A 24,154-nucleotide genomic window follows, 5' to 3' on the forward strand; every position below is an offset into this window, starting at 1 on the left:
TTCTGTGCTACTCCAATATGTTAATGGCTTGTCAAACAAGTACAGCATTCTCACCTGCAACCTGTTCTATTGGTGTACACAGTCAATTTCAAGAATGCCAGAGCAATGATAATTTCTAGTCTTCAGACCTACTACATTTTGTTTTCCATGGTAATAGTTTCTATCCTCGTAAAACAGCTCATCCTCTCACTCACCATGATATTCACTAATAGACCAGCATATTTTCCTTTTTAGTGAAGTTAATAGAAAGGAAAATCAGGAAGGGTGCATCATGGGTGGCTGATCCGCAAGCACTTGTTTTACGACTTGAATAACTGGGAAAGTCATCTCTCAGTGGACACTAAGCAAGAGGGAAATAACTGACAAAACAGAAACAGGGGAGGGATTTTGGAGAGTTGCAGAGGAGTTTGATGTTAAAGAGTGACTGGCAATGGTGCAGCATAGATAGAAAACAAGCATTACATCAGTGTCAGAGAGGCAAAAGGATGTTCATTTATATAGTGCCTTTCACTGCGGGATGTTCCAAAGCACTTCATAACCAATTAAGTACTTTTGAAATGTAGTTACGGTTGTAATGTAGGAAAACGTGGCAGCTAATTTGCACAGACAACCACGAGAACATTACCAGATGATCTGTTTGTGATACTGGTTGAAGAATAGTGGTCACAGCACTAAAAGAGCTCCCCTGCTCTTTGAATAGTCAGTAACTATGTAACATTTGTAGACATTAATAAGCACAGGTAAAGCCTTCCCCTGGTCTAATGTCCAAAATGCAGATCAAACTTTCATTCAGCTGGCAGTTCCATTCTTCTAAATGTGCTTTGGTACAGTCTGGCTGAACTAAAGTATCCTAGGTGTTCAGGAGTAAAAGCTGCTGTTCCCAATATGTCTGGTACTTTAAAAAGACTTCCTTCATTGGTCTAAAAAGTCTTCCAGATTTGGGGAAGTTCAGAAAGATTGAAGTGTCTTCATGTCCCTCTCTGGGCTGCAGGCAAGTAGGCCACAATTTACAGTGAGTGTAGCAACTACAGTGTATATAGCAATGGTGGCAACAGGAACAGATGGGCATCAAAAGGAGGTGGTTAGAGCGTATTCGAAAGCAGAGAATGAAACCAAGCCTGAAGTGAATAGCAAGAAAAGTGCCATACAGGCTCTTTGTGCATGGTTGGGAGAATGTGGATTTGGTGATTAGATGTTCAAATTTTTTTAAGAGTATAAAAGGGAAGTGGTGCTTAGATGTTTCACATTTATTATAAAAAACAATTGTGTGGGCTATGTTTAATCATGATTCTGCCTGAGTGGTCCGTTACAAGGAATGTTGGCTGCTACAACTGGTAAATTTAAATAGTGATAGTAATATTAAGTACCATCCTGGTTTTCAAAGACTATAGTTCCTGGAATCCTGTGCAAATTTGCTACTTTTCCACACAAGTCAAATTATCGAGAGACCAATCCTGTCCTAATCTGACATTCATCTACACATTTTCTAGCAGCAGTCACTAGCTTACAGTTGGAGAACAGAACAAGTTTCTGATTTCCCTTCCTCAGAGCTACCAATTGTATAAGTACATTTGAACCATCCAAGGAGAAAGAATATGACTCAGCACAGGAATCAAACTTGAGACCTTCTTGTATATGGCACAGTATCACTCCAGGCACAGAATATTTTATGAGTTAGCTTTTGCAGCCCAAGGAAGCTACGTAATCAAATATACACCACAAGAGTCCAGATTTGTAAAAAGGCTTTATTTTTCTTCCCATTTTTGATCATCTTGTGAAATTAATCATTACTTGGTTGAGAGCACAGGCATGCAAACAGATGCCCAGGAATCTGCCGCTGCCACTTTTTAACCAGTCACTAGGCTTATGTGGATATGCCCAATTTTGATCTTCCCCAGGATAGTGGTGGAGACAAAGGAAAACAAAGCATCCTTTTATTTAGCAGCTCCGTGGCTGTACTGCTGCTAGCAGGAATGCACTGCGTGGAGAATAGTGATACGGTAGCATTTTGACCTTAACTATTAATGTTTGTAGCCCCCATCAATCTTACAAGTTACAGGTGGTGTACACAAGGGGGAATTGATACAATATCCTTTCACCTACAGGGATCTTGGCCAGACTGATCTGTAAGGAACCAGAAAGTTTAGAACTGCAAGCTCTAAACCATAAATCATGGGGAGAGCACGCAGAGGAAGTTAAAATATTGAGCACTCCAAACAATTGTCACACAGCCTAGTGGCCAATTATATAATGACGTAGAGCCCAGAGAACAGGTTGCTTGCTTGGCCTCAGGCCAGGGATGATACATGGCATGGGAAGAGAGAAAAAAAACCCTCCCAATCCCAAAAGAACAGGAATGACTGAATGACAAATACAATTACAAGTTCAGTGACCTTCTATGCTAGCCATTTCTCAATCTGTTCTCCACCATCTTTGCCAGATGTTAACTAACCCATTTGTCTGCCATTATAAAACACATGGAACCTAATATTTGACAAATTTTCAAAACAAATCAAAATGCCAAATGTAAAATAATGGCTTTATTTCATCATTTAAAATATACAGTACAGGAAGTGTGCTTAATCAAATTTACGTCATTTTCAGTGATGCTGGCAGAGTGGAGAGGCAGATCCTTCTTCTAATCATGACATCTATACAAGACAGTTGTTTACATGACAGACATGAAGACTTGAAAAAAGCAGACGCATTCCTCTAAATAAAAACATTTTGAGAAAGTACAAAATTTTTTGAACTATAACTTTGAGGTTTTATAAACAGTATGCCACTTCCTACACTTCAGTGAGATTTGTTCCAAAAAAGGTCAATTACCAGCTCACAAGCAACATCTCTTCAGGTCTTTTAAAAAAAAAAATAAAAGGAAAAACCCATAACTGTCATCACAAGGCATTTACAACACTTTCGTGAACTGTACCAAAAATGTCAGATTTCTGTCAACTACAAATCATCGACTCCCCACCAATACCCCACCCCCCCACCCTGAAGCCTGCCGAGGAACAGCAGTCAAGCACACACTTGCTAGCAGCTAGTGCTAACAATTAGGAGCCCTGATGCAGGTTAGAGAGCTACAGTACTATTTTAATATTCTTCCATCTCGGGGGAGCAGTCATGTTTGCTGTTCTGAGGCAGCAACCATGGTTCAGTATATCACAGCAGATAAACCACAAGTCAACAAGTAGTAATCTAATCCAAGCAAGCCGACAGATACACTTTACACAAAGGGAAAAAAAGTTAAAAATGGAGACAAATTGGTATAATACAAGTCCGAACAGGCAATGCCAGAGTTCCTGGTTTTATTTCTTGGCTTGTTTTGTGATCATGCTCCTTGGTGGCGTTACAGGCCGGCTTGTATTGGCTTTCTTTTTCTCTGCTGGTTTCAAAATCTAAAAATAGTAAGGGTTTCAAAAAAAAAGTGAATTTTGCCCCCAATCTTCAAAGTTTAAATGTTAACATTTGCAATCATAGTAAATAGCTACTTGTTGAATGAAATAGCAATTGCAATTACATGCTTAATTATTCTAGGCCATGACATCTTAAAAATCCAAACTGAACTTTTCAGCATATTCTGACAACACTTAAATTTAGCATAGGATTTTCCCCAATGTTTTGCTTGTAAAAGGGCTGTAATTGTGTTAGACAACTGTTAATTGTCCAAGACATACTTGCCTTAGAAACAGTGCAATGAATGTTCACTAGATTGACCCCTGGGATGAGAGGGTTGTCCTATGAGAGAGAGCATATTGGGCCTATACTCTCTGGAGTTAAGAAGAATGAGAGGTGATCTCATTGAAAATGCAAGATACTGAGGGGATTGACAGGGTAGATGCGGAGAGGTTGTTTCCCTTGGCTGGAGTCTAGAACTCCCTCGTGTGGAGGTGTGTTAGGCAGATTGTTCCTCTGTAGAATCAGGGGTTGGCCATTTAAGATTGAAATGAGGAGGAATTTCTTAACTGAAGCACATGGAACTTATGGATGTCCAGTTCTGAAATCCTTTATCATATAGTCAGCCATTTTCTATTGGACAGTAAATACTGAGCATAGTGGCACTACTATAAGTCAGAGATTTCAGTACATTTTACATGTGCAGAGTACCTGGAAATCACCTAACCGTAAAACAGTAAATCTGTTCCACTTGTTGAAAAGCTCAAGTGTTGGTGTGCAATGAATATCACTACTAGAGCTTCCAGTAGACAATAGCTAAGAGCTCAAAAAATGCATCTCTTGCAACTAGGTTGTGCACATCAATGCTGAGCTTTTAGAAAAGGGGTCAAGATCTTCAAGTCTAATGGAACAATCAGCAGGCTGTTCATGACGTTTTCCCATGGAAGAACCCATTTTCCCAGAGAGCGGTCTGGTGTTCACTTCAGGTAGTTAGTTGAGGAACTGAAGCCGCAGCACCCCCTGTACTGAGTTTGCAGCACCAATAAAAAAACAAATTTAAAGGTTTCTCACCTGAAAAGAACACATCAAGGTTTCGTCTACACTCATCATGGCACCTGCATTATCAAACTCTCCACAATAATTGGGTGCAGAGAACAAAGTCACCAACTGCCTCTTGGCAAAGAACTCATACCCATCTTCTACAACCTATTTCAGAAATTGAAAACAAAGTGAACATGGATCGTCACTTATCATAGCACCATCCATGGACACATGTAAAGCAGATAATAATGCAGTTAGACTACTTCTGTTCAAATAATTGGATAATTTAAATTGCACTAAAAAGCCTTGCCATTTTAATACAACTGCTTAATTTGAATTAAAAACAGAAGTAGATAGTATTCCGGTGACCAGTACTATTTAAATTTTTTTAAATACAAGCAATCAGCAGCGTTAAACTCCCTGCTCAAACTGATTCAATAAAAGGTTGCCAGCCACTATGCAAGTGCTATGATAAACTCCATGCATCTGTCTAAATTGTATCAAACCAAGCACAGTACAACAATTTTTAGTTTCCCTACATTCCTTGCATACTATTCATCTTCACCCGATTTTGAATTCAATTTATTATACATTCTAAATGTTTAAATTGCCAGCAAATGGAGCAATTTTGTTGAATGCAACAGCTGAATACAGCATATTCAATGCACCTCCCACGCGAATCCCAATACTAGTCTTCTGATTACATTTCAGTAAGGTAACTTTTTTGCATCCTGTAAGTAATCAGAAGATCCATGTACAGTTTGGAGGATACTGTATTAATCTGAACTCTTCAGGAGCATGTGATTCAAATTATATCCAAGATGAGCAATTGGGGACATTTTTACTGCTTGAAATTAGAAACAGAAAAAAAATTGCTCTAACTCCTAGTTCAATACAGATTACACATCAAGAATTTCTCAACATTAAAGGTAGCAGTGTGTTGGACATGTGAAATCATTAATGTCAACTTGCCCACAACTCTACCCACTGGTAACTTGGAAAAAGTTAAATCTGAGCAACAAAAGCAAATTAAAAGACAGTGTAATGTAGTTTTCAGATTACATTAACTATAGAAACAGTGAATGTAGCGAACTAAAAGCCAACTTTAAAAAATCAGCAGGTGCATTAGATAAAATGCAACGGCAGGCTAGATAGAACTCAATTGTTAATTGGCATGTATTTTGAGCAACTTAGGTTAGTAACTAGCTAGTCAGAAGCTGTTTATCTGCATTAAATCAGAATATTTAAAATGATTTTAATAGCAAAAGAACTGGATTTAACAGTAGAATAAGCAGTACAAGATAATCATCGCACCGTGATTTAACAAAATACATTTGGTCTGAAAAGTCTGAACCTTCAAAAAAAAATTCCAACTGTAAATTCAGGTGGAGATAAAATGAAACCTCCATGCCATACCTGGTGGGCTCTACAGATCAGATCCAGGTCATGCTTATGAAGGAATTTTGCAACTACTTCTGCTCCAAATGTGAATGAGACACCTCGATCATTCTCACCCCATCCCAATACATCTTTGTCTGGATCAGACCACAAGAGATCACACAGAAGCCCTTGGTCAGGCACGTCAGTGGGTCGCATGATACGTCTGATTTGTTCCATGGACTGAAGATCAGGTGACAAACCTGGTTAAAAACACAAAATGTCAAGTTAGTCAATACTTATATCTTTCCCCCCCTCCATACCCTGTAATATTGTTAGTATTTGTAAATGGAGAGCAGTTTTAAATACACAATTTAAAATTTTGTTCATTCGGCAAACCAAGAAAAAGCTGAAATGTCAACCGACCAAAATAGCCTACTCCACATGCGTTTATACATCCATTAAAAAGTTACTTTCTAAAATCATAGGCTAGAAAAGAGGAAATAGAACCTTGTACCAAAATTGAATTATACGTACCCCCATGACAGCAAAATATCTTTTCATCCACAATGGCAGCTATAGGTAAGCAGTTGAAACAGTCTGTAAAGGTCTTCCACAATTTAATATTGTACCTCCTTTTACCTACAAGACAGACAAGGGGAAGGGGTGGGAAATAATGTCATGCCATTAACAGGAACATTAAAAAAAATAAAATCTCGGATATAAACAGCTTCTAAAAAAAACCAAAAAAAAAATCTAAATGTAAAATGGCTCCTTTTATTTGCACATTGGAAAAAATTATAAATTGAAGGCAGGGAACAGCTTTTTTTTTTTACAATTTACAAGATTGTGCTTCAGTAGGTTTTCAAAAGTTCAAAAATGGAGCAAATACCACGTATTGACATAGATAATGCAGTACTATTGGATTGATACTATTTCTTTTTAAAGTTGGCAGACCACCATTTGTCATATAATGCTAACAAAGCCTTTCTAAATGTAGTTGTAGTGTGCAATTGGCAAGTGTCATGGAAAAAAAGTTTGGACACCTTGGTTCCTTAACTGGAGTTGGGAGATAATTTAAATATAAAGCCAAAGAAAGATACAGTAGAATGCAACCAAGTAGAACAAGCATGATTTTGCATTTTATTGCCATTTTTAGCATTCATCTGAAACTTTAAAAATGCTACAAATTCAAATATGCAAAGTGATACTTAGCACAAAATGGACCAAGACTGTTTTAGTTTGGGCCCAAAGACTGAAGTCAATATGCTTATATCATTTACCAAATACAAGCAAATGACTCCTCGCAGCAGCAACTGTAAAATACTGAGCTACCAATACCTCAGCGCACCATTCAACTCGGTTGAGGAGCTAAACACAAGGACTGCCGCTCTCATTGTCCCCAACATTCACTTTCTCATGTAGTAGTTTTAGATGGGTCAATGGAACACTGGCCAATTATCAAGGAAAATACTATAGGATAGTATATAACTATTTAAAATTAGAACAAAGCTATGGAATGCCATAATAAACTTCTCAAAAATGAAGAGGGCATGGGGTGAAGGCAAATAAATAAAATGACCCTTCCAATTCAGGTTAATTACAGGAGAGATGGGGTCATATAAAAAGGTTGTATTTTTCATTGAGCTTTTAGTTCACCCCAAGAGCATTGCTGGGACCTCAGGCAGCTGCCTAACTAGAGACAGTTGCTTTAGTCATTCACATATTCGATTGTTAACTCAGCAAAGTTTTGTTAGAACTTTCAGAATTTTCCAATTACAATCGATTTTTTTAAATAATTATACAATCATGCAGATTTGACTATGTTTGTGCAATAGTAGACTAGGAAATGTTTCCTTACATTCATCATAAAATCCATAAATTCTGTTTATACTGGCACATTCATGGTTTCCACGCAGAAGGAAAAAATTCTCTGGATACTTAATTTTATAAGCCAATAAGAGGCAGATAGTTTCCAAAGACTGCTTTCCCCGGTCCACATAATCTCCCAGAAACAGGTAGTTGCTTTCTGGTGGGAAGCCACCGTATTCAAACAATCGAAGTAAGTCATAATATTGGCCATGAATATCACCTGAAGAAAAGAAAAGGGTCAGTCAGAATAATTTACCAGAAATGCACCAAACAGTAGGAGAGACAGTTAGGTTAACATACAGGATGACAAAGATCATTAGGTGGGGAGTAAAAAGGGAGAACAAGGGACAACCTGGCCTGGGGGGTTAGAAGAAAAAAAAATGCAGATATATTTGCTCCAAGTCATATGATTGATAGCAGTAATGTGCACTGTTTGTTCCTATGCCAATAAGCCTTGAACTCAAATCACGATTTACATTTCCTCAATACAACAGGAGCAGTAACAAAAACCACATTTTCCTCTGTGTATTATGGGGTTGAACTATTCAACATTTTCAAAAAGAAAAACCATTGCATTACATGCCTACCCATAGTACGAGACAGCACAGTTCATAGTTGAATCTGCAGTTCATCTCCGACACGTGGAAAAGGGAAGAGCAATGCAACGATAATCTCCAACTATGAATTTTTTAAAATAAGAATTTTGGGTGGAAACCCTCCAGTGATGACAGCCCAAGTCTTTCATGAACTTCTAGAATAAAGTCTCTTCCCAAAACCACTTGCTGCAGGACAGAATGTAGAACCACAGCAGGCACACTGCATCCTAGCTGCTGCAATACTTACTAAGAGGCTACCCATGCCTCAAATGATACTCCAAAGAAACTTGCACAAACCTCTCACCACCTTTAAAAGGATTTAAACAAATATTTTAGCAATTTTCTGTAGAAATGGTTTAATTTTTTATACCATGCAATAAAGAAATGACAGATTCAACTCTTTCATTTAACTACAAGTTAAAAACATGGTTTTCTTTTCAATGAAAACACAAATATTGAGGACGATTTCATTCAGCAAGTCACTGTTCTAATTGAGGGTAGGCATAATATTAAAAACCATACAATAATTATACTGACAGCAAAATTAAAGTGACTTTCGAGTTTCAGGATTAATACTTTGCTTCTAAATGAAAATATTCTAGTACGAGCCACAATACAAGCCAAATATTCAGCATAACTAGGAAGTGACAATGAGGTTTAATAGATTTAAACATTTAAGAGAAGTCCAAGAACAAGGCAATAACTGACCATAAAGCTACTTACCACATATTTTCAACGGAGCTTCAAGTTCTAGAAGAATAGGTTGACTGAGGAAGATTTCACGAGACTTGAGGCACAAGCCTCTGATTTCATTCTCTTGGAGCTGTACGTTTTTACCTGGTTTAGAACCTCTCACTAGATTGGGGAAGAAAAAGAAATCATCAACTAACTGCTGGTACATTCATTTGGGAACTTGTACTGTCAGTTTTAAATACTTTGCTTTTGCAGTTTGATATTAGAATAGCTCTACTGGGTTACTGCCCTACAACATACACCCAGGCAGCTGCCATTCCTGTGTTGATGAACTATTAAAATATTGCAGCAGCAAAATCAGTAATGCAATGTTTTAGTTCAAATCTAGACAGGCCCCAATGGGTAGGTAATTGCATCAAGTAGTCTGGTCCTGAACCACAGACTAGAAAAATCCCCAAATTCAAATTACTCATCCATGCCGACTTGGATTTCAGCTAGGCAGCAGTGCAGATACAACTGACCTCTGTCCATCAGCTGGGCAGAGGCAAAATGAAGGCATTCAATGGTCTGTGAAATAAGTACATTTTGACTATTCCTGTAATCAATCATTTTTAGCACTAGCTAAAACAAACTTAACCATGCTTTGGAGGTTTAAAATAAAAAGCTAAAAGCACATGCAGTTCAAAAATTCCCCACGGATTTCTCCGGTGAAGATTGTACTTCAGTCAAGGTAAGCTATAAGTTATTCCAGTACAATTCAGTGATTAAAATTCACACTACCAGAATTATGCCTTTTAAAAGAAAAAAAATCTATTTAGTAAGATTCTCCAAAACAAGACTGAGCAGAGGTGAGAAATAGCACCCCACAGTATGTCAAAAGGAAACATTTCTGTCCAAGATGTAAATTTATACTTCGAAGCCTAAACATGCACAGCCAAACTTGCAAGATGTAGCCGAACTGACATCATACCAAACAAAAAAGGTGGTTAACAGCAACCGTGTGCAGTTCATCCAACTCACAAGTGAGGACGATGACCTAGTAAGGTTAGCAATGGCTAACTATCAATTGTTGTATGTTTGTGAAAACAGCAGACTACTTGAATCCCAGAGAAAATGCAAGCCATGAATTTTATTGAATCGCAAGCTGGAAGATTTCATGCAAATCCCCAGTGTCATTCATGTTCCAAAACAGATATGTGTAAGGTTATTGCACCAAATAGGTGTGTCAAAATCAGAAACAACTACATTTTTCTAGTTGCTCACTGTTCATTTTTTCAGAATATTGTAACTATTAGGGAGTAGTTACTTAAAATGCATAGCAACAGGGACAAAGATTATGCAAATATACAGTTTTAAATTTAAAAATAGTTTTCTAGGTTAGTGAGAAGTAAATGAACCATTTAAATTTGATTTTGTAGAAAAGTACACGAGCAACCCCCCCCCTTTGTGGTCTCGACCGAGCAGGCAGCAATTACACTACCCCAGAGTCCTCCATTTCTGTTGCTCCAGGTGGTGCACATGATTAGCAGTACGGGGACCATGGACACATGATCTACCTGCTCCAATAAGCTGCATTACTCCATCACCCCTCCCCTCAAATGTAACACTTACTCATCTGATGGAATATGAAGCAGTTCAAATTACTTACTGGTTTGTATATGCAACAAGCATAATCCTCAATGTTAAGGTATACCAGATACAAGATTTTTATTTATATAGATTTGGGGTTGGTTTGAAATGGCCAAATGCAAGAAAGGACTCACTTCAAATCTATATTCAAGGAGTTCCATCCAAGGAAAGGTAGAACATGACTTTGGAATGGCAAAAGCAAGTCCTTGTTAAAGTAAATGGACAGATGAAAATCTTGTAGCGGAGGGGGGGGGGGGGGCAGAACCATGGGGTATTCAATGAGAGGAAAGAAAGCTAGCAAAACTTCATATCTGCGGATAAAACTTGAGAATATACCTACATTTAATTGACCATATAGTTCAGTGACATATTTGCTGCCATATGCCTTAAAGATAGGAAATTCATTTAAGTAGTCAGACCCTCAACTAAGTACAGGCTGAACCTTCCTTATCTGCCACCCTCGGGACCTGGCCTATGCTGGATGAGGGGGCGGCAAGAGAAAGGAGAAAGCAGAGAGGTCGATGACCCCTGAAGAGTCAGCGTGGCCCGAGGATGCGGTCTGCCAACTAGACTCCCCGGAGGGAGCGCTGGGAGGGGGTCCCGAGGACAGTGGCTACAGGAGTTCCAGCAGGGTGACAAGGAGAAGGCAGCCGATCGAGGAGAAAGATTATATTGGAGAGTAGGATTTTGACTGACCATGTTCTGCGCATGCGCCACCTGGGAATGGGAATGGTACCGGACAAGCGAGTCCCAGATAAGAGATTCAACCTGTAATGGACTAGTTGTCAGATGCAAACAAGAGATCGGTAAAGAATCTTGAGGGATGAGATCTGGAGAAGAAAATCCTCCTTACTGGCATTTAATGGACCAGATGATGAATTAGGAGTATGTTCCAATAACTCAAAGAGGCTCAATTATTACTGGATCAATGCAAGAAATAATTTCATCTCAATGCATTGTCCGTGATGTTCTGGACTGAGAAAGACCATTTTCTTTCACACTGTTCCCTGCCAAGCCTACATTGCTCTATTCCCTGCTGAATTGGATACTCATCCATTAAAAATAAATGCTTCAATTAAGTTAGCAACAGTTTCCCCCCCACTGAAAGTTCTGAATTCTGAACATTCATCACCCTCCTCAAAAAGTTGAGCTCAATGAGCAGCCCTTTGCATAGTTCAGTAGTTTTCAACCGAGAACCATCTTTCACATTCCACATTTTACAAGTATATGAAATATTTAAGTGATTTAATATTGTGCACAATTGAAACATCTGAACTCTCGTGGAAGCAAGTCATCCTCGTTCGAGGGACCACTTAGGATGATGACTATTTATTCTTTAAGTTGAACTAATGAGGGGAAGCATATCTGTTCCTATGCACAGCGTGTGACAAGAGTCAACCAAAACAGAAAGTGGTCAAATACTCTAATGGAATGGTCGCTTTACGGTACTTGTGTTAAAACAATGCATATTGAGGTAAAATCACCCATGATCCAATGTGAATGGCAGAACAGACACGAGGCGCTGAATGACCTACACCTGTTCCTAAAAAAAATAGTAAGATTTGCTCCCAGTGTCGTGACTATTTGAAACACTTCTACAAAAAAGGAATCTCTTTTGAACTTTAAAGATATAATAAAACGGCAGTTATGAAGTGCGATATAGCAATAGGATTAAATGTTACTCTGCTTGTTTTTCTTTATAAGAACATAGGACTCGAGTTTCCCTAACCTGTTTTTCTGGTGCCCTCACCCGAGGTGCACCATTTTTGTCCGCCTCCGAGCACGCCGAAAAAAAGACGTTGGTATTCTGGCTCCTCCCAGAAAACAGTGCTGGGACCTCTGCTCATGCGGGCTAGAGTTTGCGCGCATGTGCAGTAGCTCCTGGCAGGCCGAAACCGTGAGTACATGCTGCAAGCTGTGGGAGGGGCCCGAAGCACGCCGTCCCTAGCCCTGGCCGAATGGGCTCCATCATCGGCGGCCCGCGGCATTCCCCAAGGTAGGACTTTTTTTTTTTTGTTTTATTTACTGATTGATTTTGGTGCTTTAGGTGCAGCATTCCTTCTACTTTTTTGTTATTTATTGATTGTTTATTGCTTTTTGGCGCTTTAAACGTAGTTACTTGCGCCGATTCCTTAACTCTAGATAAGGTTTTTCTGTGCGGACAGAAGTGGCAACATACGCTGGCCTAAGTTAGTTTGGAGCAAATATTTGCTGGCCAAACACCTAAAACAGGGGCAAGTGGCTGGGAACGCCCCCTTTTGAAAAAAAAAACTAAAAAAACGTAACTACTCACTTACACTGACGCAAATTAAATGGCCAGAATTGCAACTAAAAATATAGTCCAGAAAAATGAAGTTGCTCCAAAACAAGGGCAACTCCTGGGGAAACTTGGGCCCTATGAGTAGGACATACGGCCCCTCAAGCCTGATCCGCCATTTAATACAATCATGACTGATCCGATCAGGTCCACTTCCCTGCCCGCTCTCCATAATCCCTTATCGTTTAAGAAACTGTCTATTTCTGTCTTAAATTTATTCAATGTCCCAGCTTCCACAGCTCTCTGAGGCAGCGAATTCCACAGATCCACAACCTTCAGAAGAAATTTCTCCTCATCTCAGTTTTGAATGGGCAGCCCCTTATTCTAAGATTATGCCCTCTAGTTCTAGTCTCCCCCATCAGCGGAAACATCCTCTCTGCATCCACCTGGTCAAGCTCCCTCATAATCTTATACGTTTCGATAAGATCACCTCTCATTCTTCTGAACTCCAATGAGTAGAGGTCCAACCTACTCAACCTTTCCTCATAAGTCAACCCCCTCATCTCTGGAATCAACCTAGTGAACCTTCTCTGAACTGCCTCCAAAGTATATCCTTTCCTATATATAGAAACCAAAACTGCATGCAGTATTCCAGACGTGGCCTCACCAATACCCTGTACAACTGTAGCAAGACTTCCTGCTTTTATACTCTATCCCATTTGCAATAAAGGCCAAGATTCCATTGGCCTTCTTGATCACTTGCTGTACCTGCATACTAACCTTGTGTGTTTCATGCACAAGTACCCCCAGGTCCTGCTGTACTGCAGCACTTTGTAATCTTTCTCCATTTAAATAATAACTTGCTCTTTGATTTTTCCTACCAAAGTGCATGACCTCACGCTTTCCAACATTATACTCCGCCTGCCAAATTTTTGCCCACTCACTTAGCCTGCCCATGTCCTTTTGCAGATTTTGTGTCCTCCTCACACATTGCTGACGATACAAAGATGGGAGGAACAGCAAACTTGGCTACATTACACTCAGTCCCTTCCTCCAAGTCGTTAATATAGATTGTAAATAGTTACGGTCCCAGCACTGATCCCTGCGGCACCCCACTGGTTACTGATTACCAACCAGAGAATGAACCATTTATCCCTACCATTTTCTGTTAGCCAATTCTCTATCCGTGCTGATATATTAACCCCAACACGTAGTATACAATTATACTACGAACAGAAAAAATCTGATATTTATTCAACAATAATCTAACTGCTGTTGATTTAAGGGATGCACAACTCTAATCTGTATTGGAGCCAGAACTTCAAAAAGGTCATTTGAGATAATTCCAGCAGGTCTATCAATTTAAAAATCACCACACTGCATAGAGAAGCTTCACTATTGCTACAATACTTAAAGTTAATACTTCATGGGAGGGAGAAGAAAAAAGCAAACTTCGAGTTAGTTACCAAACTAGGGAAACAAAAAAAAAAAAATCACTGGCAATATGCTAGAATCAATAGATAAAATTTTAACTATGTATTAGTTTAGTTAGCTCCCTCCCAATTAGGTAAATCAGATTACCAAAGGAAAAAAGGAAATAAAGCGCTATTAAGTATTCTTTCAACTTTTAAAGCTTGACCTAAATTAATTCTTCATTCAACCACAGTTGCAAGATATAAAAGTTACATCTTGTCTGGGTTGATCAACTGGAGCAAGCATTTTTAGCACCATGCAGGAAAACCCTTTTCATAGGCCAATGCAAGACAACCAGTCTTTTTTCCTAAGTTTAAAAAAAAGTAATTATAAAGAATTCCTCACAATCAACTTTTCCCTCAATTTTCTCACTTACTTTCCTGAAAGTGACAACTTTTGCTGGGGTACCTCAACCAAGAGGTCATTTTTCATTTGTGACTCTAGACAATGAGTTTCAACAGGCTATTTGACCATAGAGGTTCTTGTAGGAAGGAGAAAGAATAATTACAGCAGAGACCAAGATCCACATATATAGAACTGCGAGCAGGAGTCACTGGATTCAGATCAGGAATGGAAATGCTATTTTTTCTTTACCCTCCAAAGTCTGGAAGCATGAAGCCAAATTCTAGATATCCCAGCAGTGCTGATGCCGAGATCAGCTAACTCAAAGACCAGAATAAAACTAAAGAATCTCCAAATCATTATGGTTTAGTTCCACATTGTGCATTTGCACACTGAGCAATGGGCGTAGCTGTAATTTACTATTGCACACGTTGAGCATTACAAGCACTGCTGTTATTTAAATTTATCCTGCTACCCAGACAAAGCAAAATATTGCTTTGCAATCTGAATTTAGAGCAAAACATGGGCAATTCTAACAGCTGAATTAACTAGACACATAGTTGATTGCACACTTACACTAAAGTCTCAGAATTAGGAGCCTGGTCTGTCTGTGCAAAGCATTTTCAATCAGAAAAATATCTGGCTGGCATGTCTTATTAAATAAGACATTACATTTGTAGGAGTGTCGCACATATACACACACACACACACAGCTACTGCTCAATATCTCACCCCTGCCCCATCACTTTTCTTTCCTGCTCAATAGGATACTGTATGGATGTTTTAATGTGGGAAACTGGTCAAGAAACATGCCAACAACAAAAAACACATTTTATGCTCATGGTGAAGGATGTTAATGCTGGGAAATAAAATACCTTTTTCCATTAGTATTAAAAATTCCCAGCTCTGGGATGTAAAGTTTGCACCTAAATATGATATTAACAAAGTTGAAAAATGCACATCATCTGCACTGATGTACTTAACGAATACCAACAAATGCAAAGCAATTTTGCACTAGTGACTTTCATTTCTTACACTCTAAACTTTTCACCCTTGTAATCAGAGGAAAGACTTTGCTTCCATCATGGAGCTAGATTGCCACTTAATTACCAACGGTTAAAAGATATTTGCCGATATGCGATCCAGAAATAAAGCACTTAAAATGAAGACTCACGATTCCTGTACACCCTTCTCTGCTGATTATTTTACCTGCTGTCAGTGCTCCTGTTGGAAGCCCAAGATCTATGATTTGCAGTACAAATTAGGGAGGGAATCTAGCCTGGTGTTTCTACATTGAAATGGAAAACTGGCAGTAGCTCAAGGCCCAAAAAAGACTTGAGATCTGAATGCATTGGTATCTCAAGAGTACAAAATACCATGTCTGTAATCACTGGCATTCATCCACTGCACTACCCAATCCTGACAGGTTGTATATGCACACACACAAACACACACACAATAACTATCAGGCTAAGAGCACTGGCACAGACTTCTATTGACTTAAAGAAAATTGTTAACATTTTAAGATAGAAAACAACAGTACATCTGACAAGGGCTATTTAATCCAAACAAATAGGAGCACGTGTTCAAATGTTAGTTGAAAAACAAGAGCAAGATAGCCATCCAAGATTGGCAATTTCGATGTAATACCATGTACCTTCATTCTAAGTACATGTAAACAAACATTAAGGTATCAATGACTCCAGCAAACTTTACAGTTCCTTTAATATGTCAGTTATCTGACTCATATGGTTCAGAAATATGCTGCATATTTCTGCTTAACATTGTCGAGTGGTGTCTGATGCTCAGCTGTGGACGGCTTCTGTGTTACAAAGGATGGCAACACATTTTGTAGGATTGACATTTGAGCCTTTGCCTGAGGTTTGTGGAGTGCCCGTTCTTCTGTCCCTAGAAGATGACCCCTTCCCCCATGCCAAGTATTCTCGCCAGTAATGACATTGAAAATGTAATTAAGATGGGATACAATAAGCTTTATGAAGCACAGTCTGATTAATCCAAAATCCAACTGCAATAAATTATCTAGTTACTATTTTTTTTTAAATCAGCACAACATAAACAAGACACAGGAGTGTACTTGCATCTGAGTAGCAGATTTTGAGAATGTTCCAAGTTAAAGCACTTATCTTAGGAGTGCTAATAACAAACATGCAGTTATCCCTTTATTAACTGCACTCAAATATTAATGATGAAGTGGCTTCCAACACTGCAGCCCCAAATGTTTCAGTCTTCAGATCTACTGTTGGATTGGTACCTCCTATTCTGGCCCAATAACACACGGGTGTTATTACTTGGTGGCAAAATAATAGTGAGATCATCCAGTGGAGCTAGGAAGGACAGAACAGACAAGACCCGAAGCATGTCCAGAGGAGAGGAGTGGTGGACGTGACACATCATAAATACCTTCTTGTGAAGGAGTACTACTACTAAAAGGGTGTAAATACAGCTCTTTTTTAAAAAAAAAACTCCATATACCATAGGTACCTCAAGGAAGTTGAACTAATTTACCTTGAAGTCAAAGCAGAATTAAGCACTACTCTGCCAAGCTACAGAAAGGGGAAGGTAACACTGAAGGTGTGTGGAATTAGACCATGGCACAGATGTTTTGTATTGTCATTTGATTAACAGTAGCCAAGGGCCTTTCACTCTGCAAGCCAGTATAATCTATTGTCAAAATGTTAATACATTTCAAGAGTCAAAACATGCATAGCTAGTGGTAGTTTGTTCAAATGTTTGCCCAGTTAACAGTAAATGATTGTCTTGGTTGGAATGAGGGAGCTTTGGATCGGAATTCGTAATAGGTTTTGAAGAATAGCTCTCTCCATAATTACCAGTAAATTATCAGGGTGAGAAGGGGCAGGGGACACAATGTGCACAGATATTAGGATATTTTGACTAATGAAGAAAAGGTCAAAGGGATATGCTTTGGACTTCAAAAGGACCTCTATCAAGATTTCAAGGGATTATATTATTGGTAATAGTATGCAGTTCATCTCAATGTGATGCGTTATCATGGACTTGCGATCGAAACCTCAAATGATGCAGTAGAGTTATCTAGTTTTCAAATGTAAAATTTTGACATCAGTAGTAGGGAAAATGCTAGGATCTATTAAGGACATGGTAACAGGGCACTTAGAAAATAATAAGATTGGGCAGAGTCAACATGGATTTATGAAAAGGAAATCATGTTTGACAAATCTGTTTTGAGTTTTGAGGTTGTAACTGGCAGAATAGCTAAGGGGGGGGGGGGGAGGAAACCAGTGGATGTGGTGTATTTGGATTTTCAGAAGGCCTTCAATAAAAAGGTGCCACACAAGAGGTTATTAAACAAAATTAGGGCTCATGGCATTGGGGGCAATATACTAGCATGGATTGAGGATTGGTTAATGGACAGAAACAGTAGGAATAATCAGGTCATTTTTGGATTGGCAGGCTGTAAATAGTGGGGTACTGCAAAGATCGGTGCTTGGGCCTCAGCTAGTCTCAATATAGATCAATAATTTGGATGAGGGGGCCAAGTTTGCTGATGATACAAAGCTGGGTGGAATGTAAGTTGCAAGGAGGATGCAAAGAGACTTCAAGAGGATATAGTCAGGCTAAGTGAATGGGCAAGAACAAGTCAAATGGTATATAATGTAGACAAATGTGAAGTTATCCACTTTGGTAGGAAAAATAGAAAAGCAGAGTATTTTTTTTTAAATAGTGAGAGATTGGGAAATGATGGTGTTCAGAGGGACTGGGGTGTCCTTGTACATGAATCACTGAAAGTTACAGCAAGCAATTAAGAAAGCAAATGGTATGATGGCCTTTATTACGAGGATTTGAGTATAAGAAGAGTAAAGACATTTACTGCAATTATATAGGCCCTGGTGAGACTGCACCTGGAGCAGTGTGTAAAGTTTTGGTCTCCATACCCAAGGAGTGATATATTTGCCATAGAGGAAGTACAACAAAGGTTCACCAGACTGATTCCTGGGATGGGGGGGGATTGTCCTATGGAGGAGAGACTGGGCCTATATGCTCAGAGTTTAGAAGATTGAGAGGTGATCTCATTGAAACATACTAAATTCTTACAGGGCTAGACAGAGTAGATGCAGAGAGGATGTTTCCCCTGGGTGAGGAGTCTAGAACCAGGGGTCAGTGTCTCAGAATACGGGGTCAGCCATTTAGGACTGAGATGAGGAGACATTTCTTCATTCAGAGGGTTGTGAATCTTTGGAATTCTCTATCCCAGAGAACTGTGGAGGCTCAGTTGTTGAGTATATTCAGACACAGATTCATAGATTTTTGGGTATTAAGGGAATCAAGGGATATGGGGACAGTGCAAGCAAGTGGAGTTGATGTAGATCCGCCATGATCTCTGAATGGTGGAACAAGCTCGAGGGGCCAAATGGCCTACTATTTCTTATGTTCTTAATTTTGAGGTATAGTATAGATCTGAATATCATCTTGGAGAAGAAGAAAAGTTTTGCATGGGCTTGAAAAATACCTCCTGATCCAAAATTGTCACCCTGTTCAGCAAAAGTGCAACTCTGAGTTCCAAACTATTTTGGGGATTTCAGAGAGCCAATTTAAGTAGTGCAAGAAAAATGGGTGAGGAGGACCAACACTGTCTCGCCCAGAGGGTAATAGCCTGAAGTCACTGATCCATTGCACATATATGCAAGGACTAAATAAATGAGAGAATACAAAAGCAAGTAAGTAATTTGAAACTTGTACAAGACCTGAATTAGTCTGCAGTTTGAATATTGTACATTTTGACTTGTGATCATGGGTCTTGGTTCAAATCTGGCATCCAACCAGCCTCTATTCTTAGCAGCAGCACAAACCAAAAGCAAGGGTAGAACAGCATAGAGGTCACATTCATTTCAGTACCCCTCTACTAGTCCCCCAGAGTACTCTTGGACCAGTGTGAATAAGGAGAACTCATTATCCAAATCACTGCCCCCTTTCCAGTAGAAAATGTCAAACAATTTCTGCCACACACACACACACATCTAAAATCACTTACAAAAAGATTTACTAGAGTTGCCCAGCACAGTAAATGGGACAAAGTTCACTCGGTCCACAAGGACTACAATTCATACACATGTATTTAAGGATTTTTAATTTCACACCTCTGCCAGATTTATAACTTGCAGATGAGAAAAATGAAAATGGTCAGGCTGCAGCCAGTTGGTCATCACTCTGCTCAAGGTGATTTTACAATGTGAAAACTCCAAAGTACATAGCATACAATAAACCATCCTGGCCAAAACACCACATTCATTATCTACCTCATATATGTTCTAATGAACAGTTGTCCTGAGCATTGGGAGTAAGTGTGCATTGCAAATGCCTCATCTGAAGGAAAGGTGGTCATCTCCACCCATGCATCACAAAACTAGAGATAGTCAAAAAAAATCAATTTCAACTCTTAAATTTAATGAAACACAAAGTAAAAGACTGCAGCAACAATTTTAACAGTTTCCTGATACAATACAGCTGGTCAAAAGTTACCTTACTGGTATGAAACCTACAAATAACAAATAGCTCTACTCAAAAATAAAGTAATAAAAGGTAGGAAAATTTAACAGCAATAGATACTAAATATCACAATTATTAAGTAAATTTAATACAGACCTGCCAAGCAACACTCATTAGATGTGATATTTATTTTGGCTGAAAAACCTGGCCTATTTTGATGTATGATCCCAAGTAAAACAGCTGTACATCTTTAAATAGGTTTGGAACCTATGTTGCTCCCCCTCCTTTTGCCCCACCATTAGCTGTTGTGCCTTTAGTCATATAGATCCCACTCTCTGGAATTTCCTCCCCAAACCCATCTGCTCCTCTACTAATGTCCAAATCTTTGGTCACCCCTTCCAAATCTCTCTCTGCGTCAGCATGTTTTTCCCCAACACCTCAAAATACATTGGGATGGTTTCTACATTAAAAAGGCACGATAGGTTATCACTATTGGTAGAAATAAATGCTTCAATTTATTCTAGGCCTTATGTTGCCGAAACTTGCCTCACAATGTGTTACATTGCAGAGTACAGTGAACTATATAGAAGAAAAAAGATCTACTCACATTTTTATTTGCCTTTCACATCCTCAGGATGTCCCAAAGCACTTTACACCTTGAAAGTAATTCAGTGGGTGTAGCCAATTTTCACATAGCAAGGTACCTCAATGAGATAAATAACCAGTCTGTTTTGGAGGTGTTGGCTGAGATATAATTGTTGGCCAGGGCTTCAGGTGAACTTCCATGCTGTTCAAGTAGAGATCACATTGCGATCCATTACATCCACCACATCCACCTGAGCCGCCAAGGGCCTTACCTCTGTCACACGAAAGACAACACACTTCCAACAATGCAGTACTCTTTCAGTACTGCATTTTTACAATGGGAACAGAAAAGCAACATCACATGGCTAGGAATAATTACTTACCCTCTCAGCCTGTAAGTAATGTTGGATACCAAAAGGCTTTTGACAAGATCCCATACAAGAGATTGGTGCGCAAAATTAAAGCACATGGTATTGGGGGTAATGTACTGACGTGGATAGAGAACTGGTTGGCAGACAGGAAGCAGAGAGTCGGGATAAACGGGTCCTTTTCAGAATGGCAGGCAGTTACTAGTGTGGTACCGCAGGGCTCAGTGCTGGGACCCCAGCTATTTACAATATACATTAATGATTTAGATGAGGGAATTGAGTGCAATATCTCCAAGATTGCAGATGACACTAAGCTTGGTGCAATGAGCTGTGAGGACGCTAAAAGACTGCAGGGTGACTTGAACAGGTTAGGTGAGTGGGCAAACACGTGGCAGATGCAGTATAATGTGAATAAATGTGAGGTTATCCACTTTAGTGGCAAAAACACAGGCAGATTATTTGAATGGCAGCAGATTAGGAAAAGGGGAGATGCAGCAAGACCTAGGTGTCGTGGTACATCAGTCATTGAAAGTTGGCATGCAGGTTCAGCAGGCGGTGAAGACAGCAAATGGTATGTTGGCCTTCATAGGCAGGGGATTTGAGTATAGGAGCAGGAAGGTCTTACTGCAGTTGTACAGGGCCTTAGTGAGGCCTCACCTGGAATAGTGTGTTCAGTTTTGGTCTCCTAATCTGAGGAAGGTTGTTCTTGCTATTGAGGGAGTGCAGCGAAGGTTCACCAGACTGATTCCCGGGATGGCGGGACTGACATACGAGGAGACATTGGATCGACTGGGCCTGTATCCACTAGAGTTTAGAAGGATGAGAGGGGATCTCATAGAAACACAAGATTCTGACGGGACTGGACAGGTTAGATGCAGGAAGAATGTTCCAGATATTGGGGATATCCAGAACCAAGGGACATAGTCTAAGGATAAGGGGTAAGCCATTTAGGACTGAAATGAGGAGAAACTTCTTCATTCAGAGTTGTTAACCTGTGGAATTCCCTACTGCAGAGAGTTGTTGATGCCAGTTCATTGGATGTATTCAAGGGGGAGTTAGATATGGCCCTTACGGCTAAAGGGATCAAGGGGTATGGAGAGAAAACAGGAAAGGGGTACTGAGGTGAATGATCTTATTGAATGGTGGTGCAGGCTCAAAGGGCCGAATGGCCTACTCCTGCACCTATTTTCTATGTTTCTATGATCAGTAGCCTTCTGGCTCAAGGTAAGAGTGCTAAGGCAGATACATTAACCAATCGAAGCCAGCAATGCCCATCACAACCAGCAGTGAACTGAACTTTAGTGGGGGAAAGGAGAGATTGGAGGAGGAATACTGGGCATGCCACCAGAACGCCCTTTGAATAATAAAACAAAAATATGCATTTATATAGCACCATTCACAACCTCAGGACATCCCAAAGCACTTTACAGCCAATAAATTATACTTTAGAAGTGGTTACTGTTGTAATGACCAGAATCTGCAGATTGAGGGATAAGTATGCCCAGTACACACCATGGGATGTAAAGATTTCCTTCTATCAAACTAAGATTTTAGCAATTCTGAATCCTTTAAATCAGACAGTAAAGTAAGTCACTGCTTCCTTCCGCGCCCACCAATAACCCAATAATGCAGGTCCTATAGCACAATCTCAAAACACCTTCGGATCTAACATCACTGTGTACTTTTCCACCTGCACAACCGGTTTAATTTTACAAAGGAAACAGAAAAACAATGTCACATGGCTAGAAATAATTACTTACCCTCTCAGCCTGTAAGTAATGTTGGATACCGATCAGTAATCCAACTTTAAAGCAGATAGCTATCTTAAGTGCAGGATTAGATTACCATCTTGTAATTCGGGAGATGGCGAGGAAGAGAAGCGCAGTTATTGTCCTCTTATACATGTAGGTGATGCTCGGTCAAAGACTCCTTCTCGTCGTGTAATCACGCCGTAGTATATTTCTTGCTTCCAAAAAAGGGCTTATTTTTGCCCTGTAATGGGGCAAGATTCGGATCCCATCCCCACACGCGGTGGAGACACTACAACGGAAGGCAGTGGTTCACTTTTGCCGGATTGGGTTGGTGGCGCACGGTAAATAAAGCCTGGGAGATCCGGGGCTCCGTCGGCCGCCGCCACTGTCAGCGTCCGCTCCGCCATTTCTGAAGCCGCTCCGAGCAGCCCCAAAATATCAAAATGGATCCTGCCGGCTGCCCCGTCCGATCGTGAGCGGGCCCCCTCAGCCCAGCCCAGCCATTAACACACACACACACACAGAGAGAGAGAGGCCTCCCGGGGAGGGGGCGGGTGATGCAAGCTAGCTTCCCGGAGCGATGGGGAGCGGGCGGCTCTAATTGAGGTCGGGGACCGGATGGGGGGCGGGTGGCGTGCGGACCGATCACACCACGGAAATAACGTCCGGGAAAGAGAAAGAATTGAAGCGCACACGGTGGGTGAAAGAAAATCGGCGCACGATCACCGTGTGAACCCCCCGGAGGATATTTTTTTTGAACTAACGGGAAAGACAATAGCGTCTGCCGGGTGTGAGGCGCGAACTCCGCGCTAACGGCCACTTTCTCTCAGCCCAGCCCAGCACTCACCTTCCAACAACCTCTGAATGATGCTGTCTATGTTCAGCTTGTCGATGTCGGCCATAGTTCAGAGCGGGGTGGTATGTGATTGTGTCGCTCGCTGGCCGCTCCTTCCCTCGCTCCCTTTCCCCTCCCGAGCTTTGCTCTTTTTTTGAAAAAAAATCCACCGAAAAAAATGGCGTCACCACTCGGCGGAAGGATACACGAGCCGAGCCGCGAACTATTTATTCGGCTTTTGCCGCGTTACTCCCTGTGGGTTTTTTTTTGGTCGCCCTGCGCACGTGTGCACGTGCTCCGCCCATGCCAAAAGAAATCAAGGTCTACTTCCCAGTGCCATCTCCTGGTGCTTTCTACCGTCACACCTTTTGTCATTTAATCACTCCTGCCTTCCACTCCATCACAGACCTTCCCTCCTGCACTTGCTTAAAATCTGCTCCATCTCTAACTTT

At 40.2% G+C, this 24,154-nt stretch overlaps 1 protein-coding gene across 1 annotated transcript; it reads right to left on the minus strand.

The window, feature by feature from the left end:
* Window positions 1–1,727: 1,727 nt before the first annotated feature.
* Window positions 1,728–23,907, minus strand: ppp1cc (protein phosphatase 1, catalytic subunit, gamma isozyme). The gene is made up of 7 exons (XM_070887854.1): window positions 23,715–23,907; window positions 9,009–9,140; window positions 7,679–7,909; window positions 6,355–6,459; window positions 5,857–6,080; window positions 4,471–4,605; window positions 1,728–3,401 (listed from the first exon to the last, which is right to left on the minus strand). The coding sequence occupies exons 1-7, from the start codon at window positions 23,767–23,769 to the stop codon at window positions 3,312–3,314; spliced, it is 972 nt and encodes a 323-aa protein (XP_070743955.1). The 5' UTR covers window positions 23,770–23,907; the 3' UTR covers window positions 1,728–3,311.
* Between the last annotated feature and the right edge of the window lie 247 nt (window positions 23,908–24,154).

The sequence above is a fragment of the Pristiophorus japonicus genome, chromosome 8 (genome assembly GCF_044704955.1).
Source record: "Pristiophorus japonicus isolate sPriJap1 chromosome 8, sPriJap1.hap1, whole genome shotgun sequence".
Lineage (NCBI taxonomy): Eukaryota > Metazoa > Chordata > Chondrichthyes > Pristiophoridae > Pristiophorus > Pristiophorus japonicus.

Coding starts and splice junctions, on each gene's coding strand:
- ppp1cc (XM_070887854.1), bottom strand. CDS start 23,769: ATGGCCGACATCGACAAGCTGAACATAGACAGCATCATTCAGAGGTTG. Junction 9,141..23,714: donor CATTCAGAGGTTGTTGGAAG/GTGAGTGCTGGG, acceptor TCCCCAATCTAG/TGAGAGGTTCTAAACCAGGT. Junction 3,402..4,470: donor CCTTGATGTGTTCTTTTCAG/GTGAGAAACCTT, acceptor TACTATTTTTAG/ATTTTGAAACCAGCAGAGAA.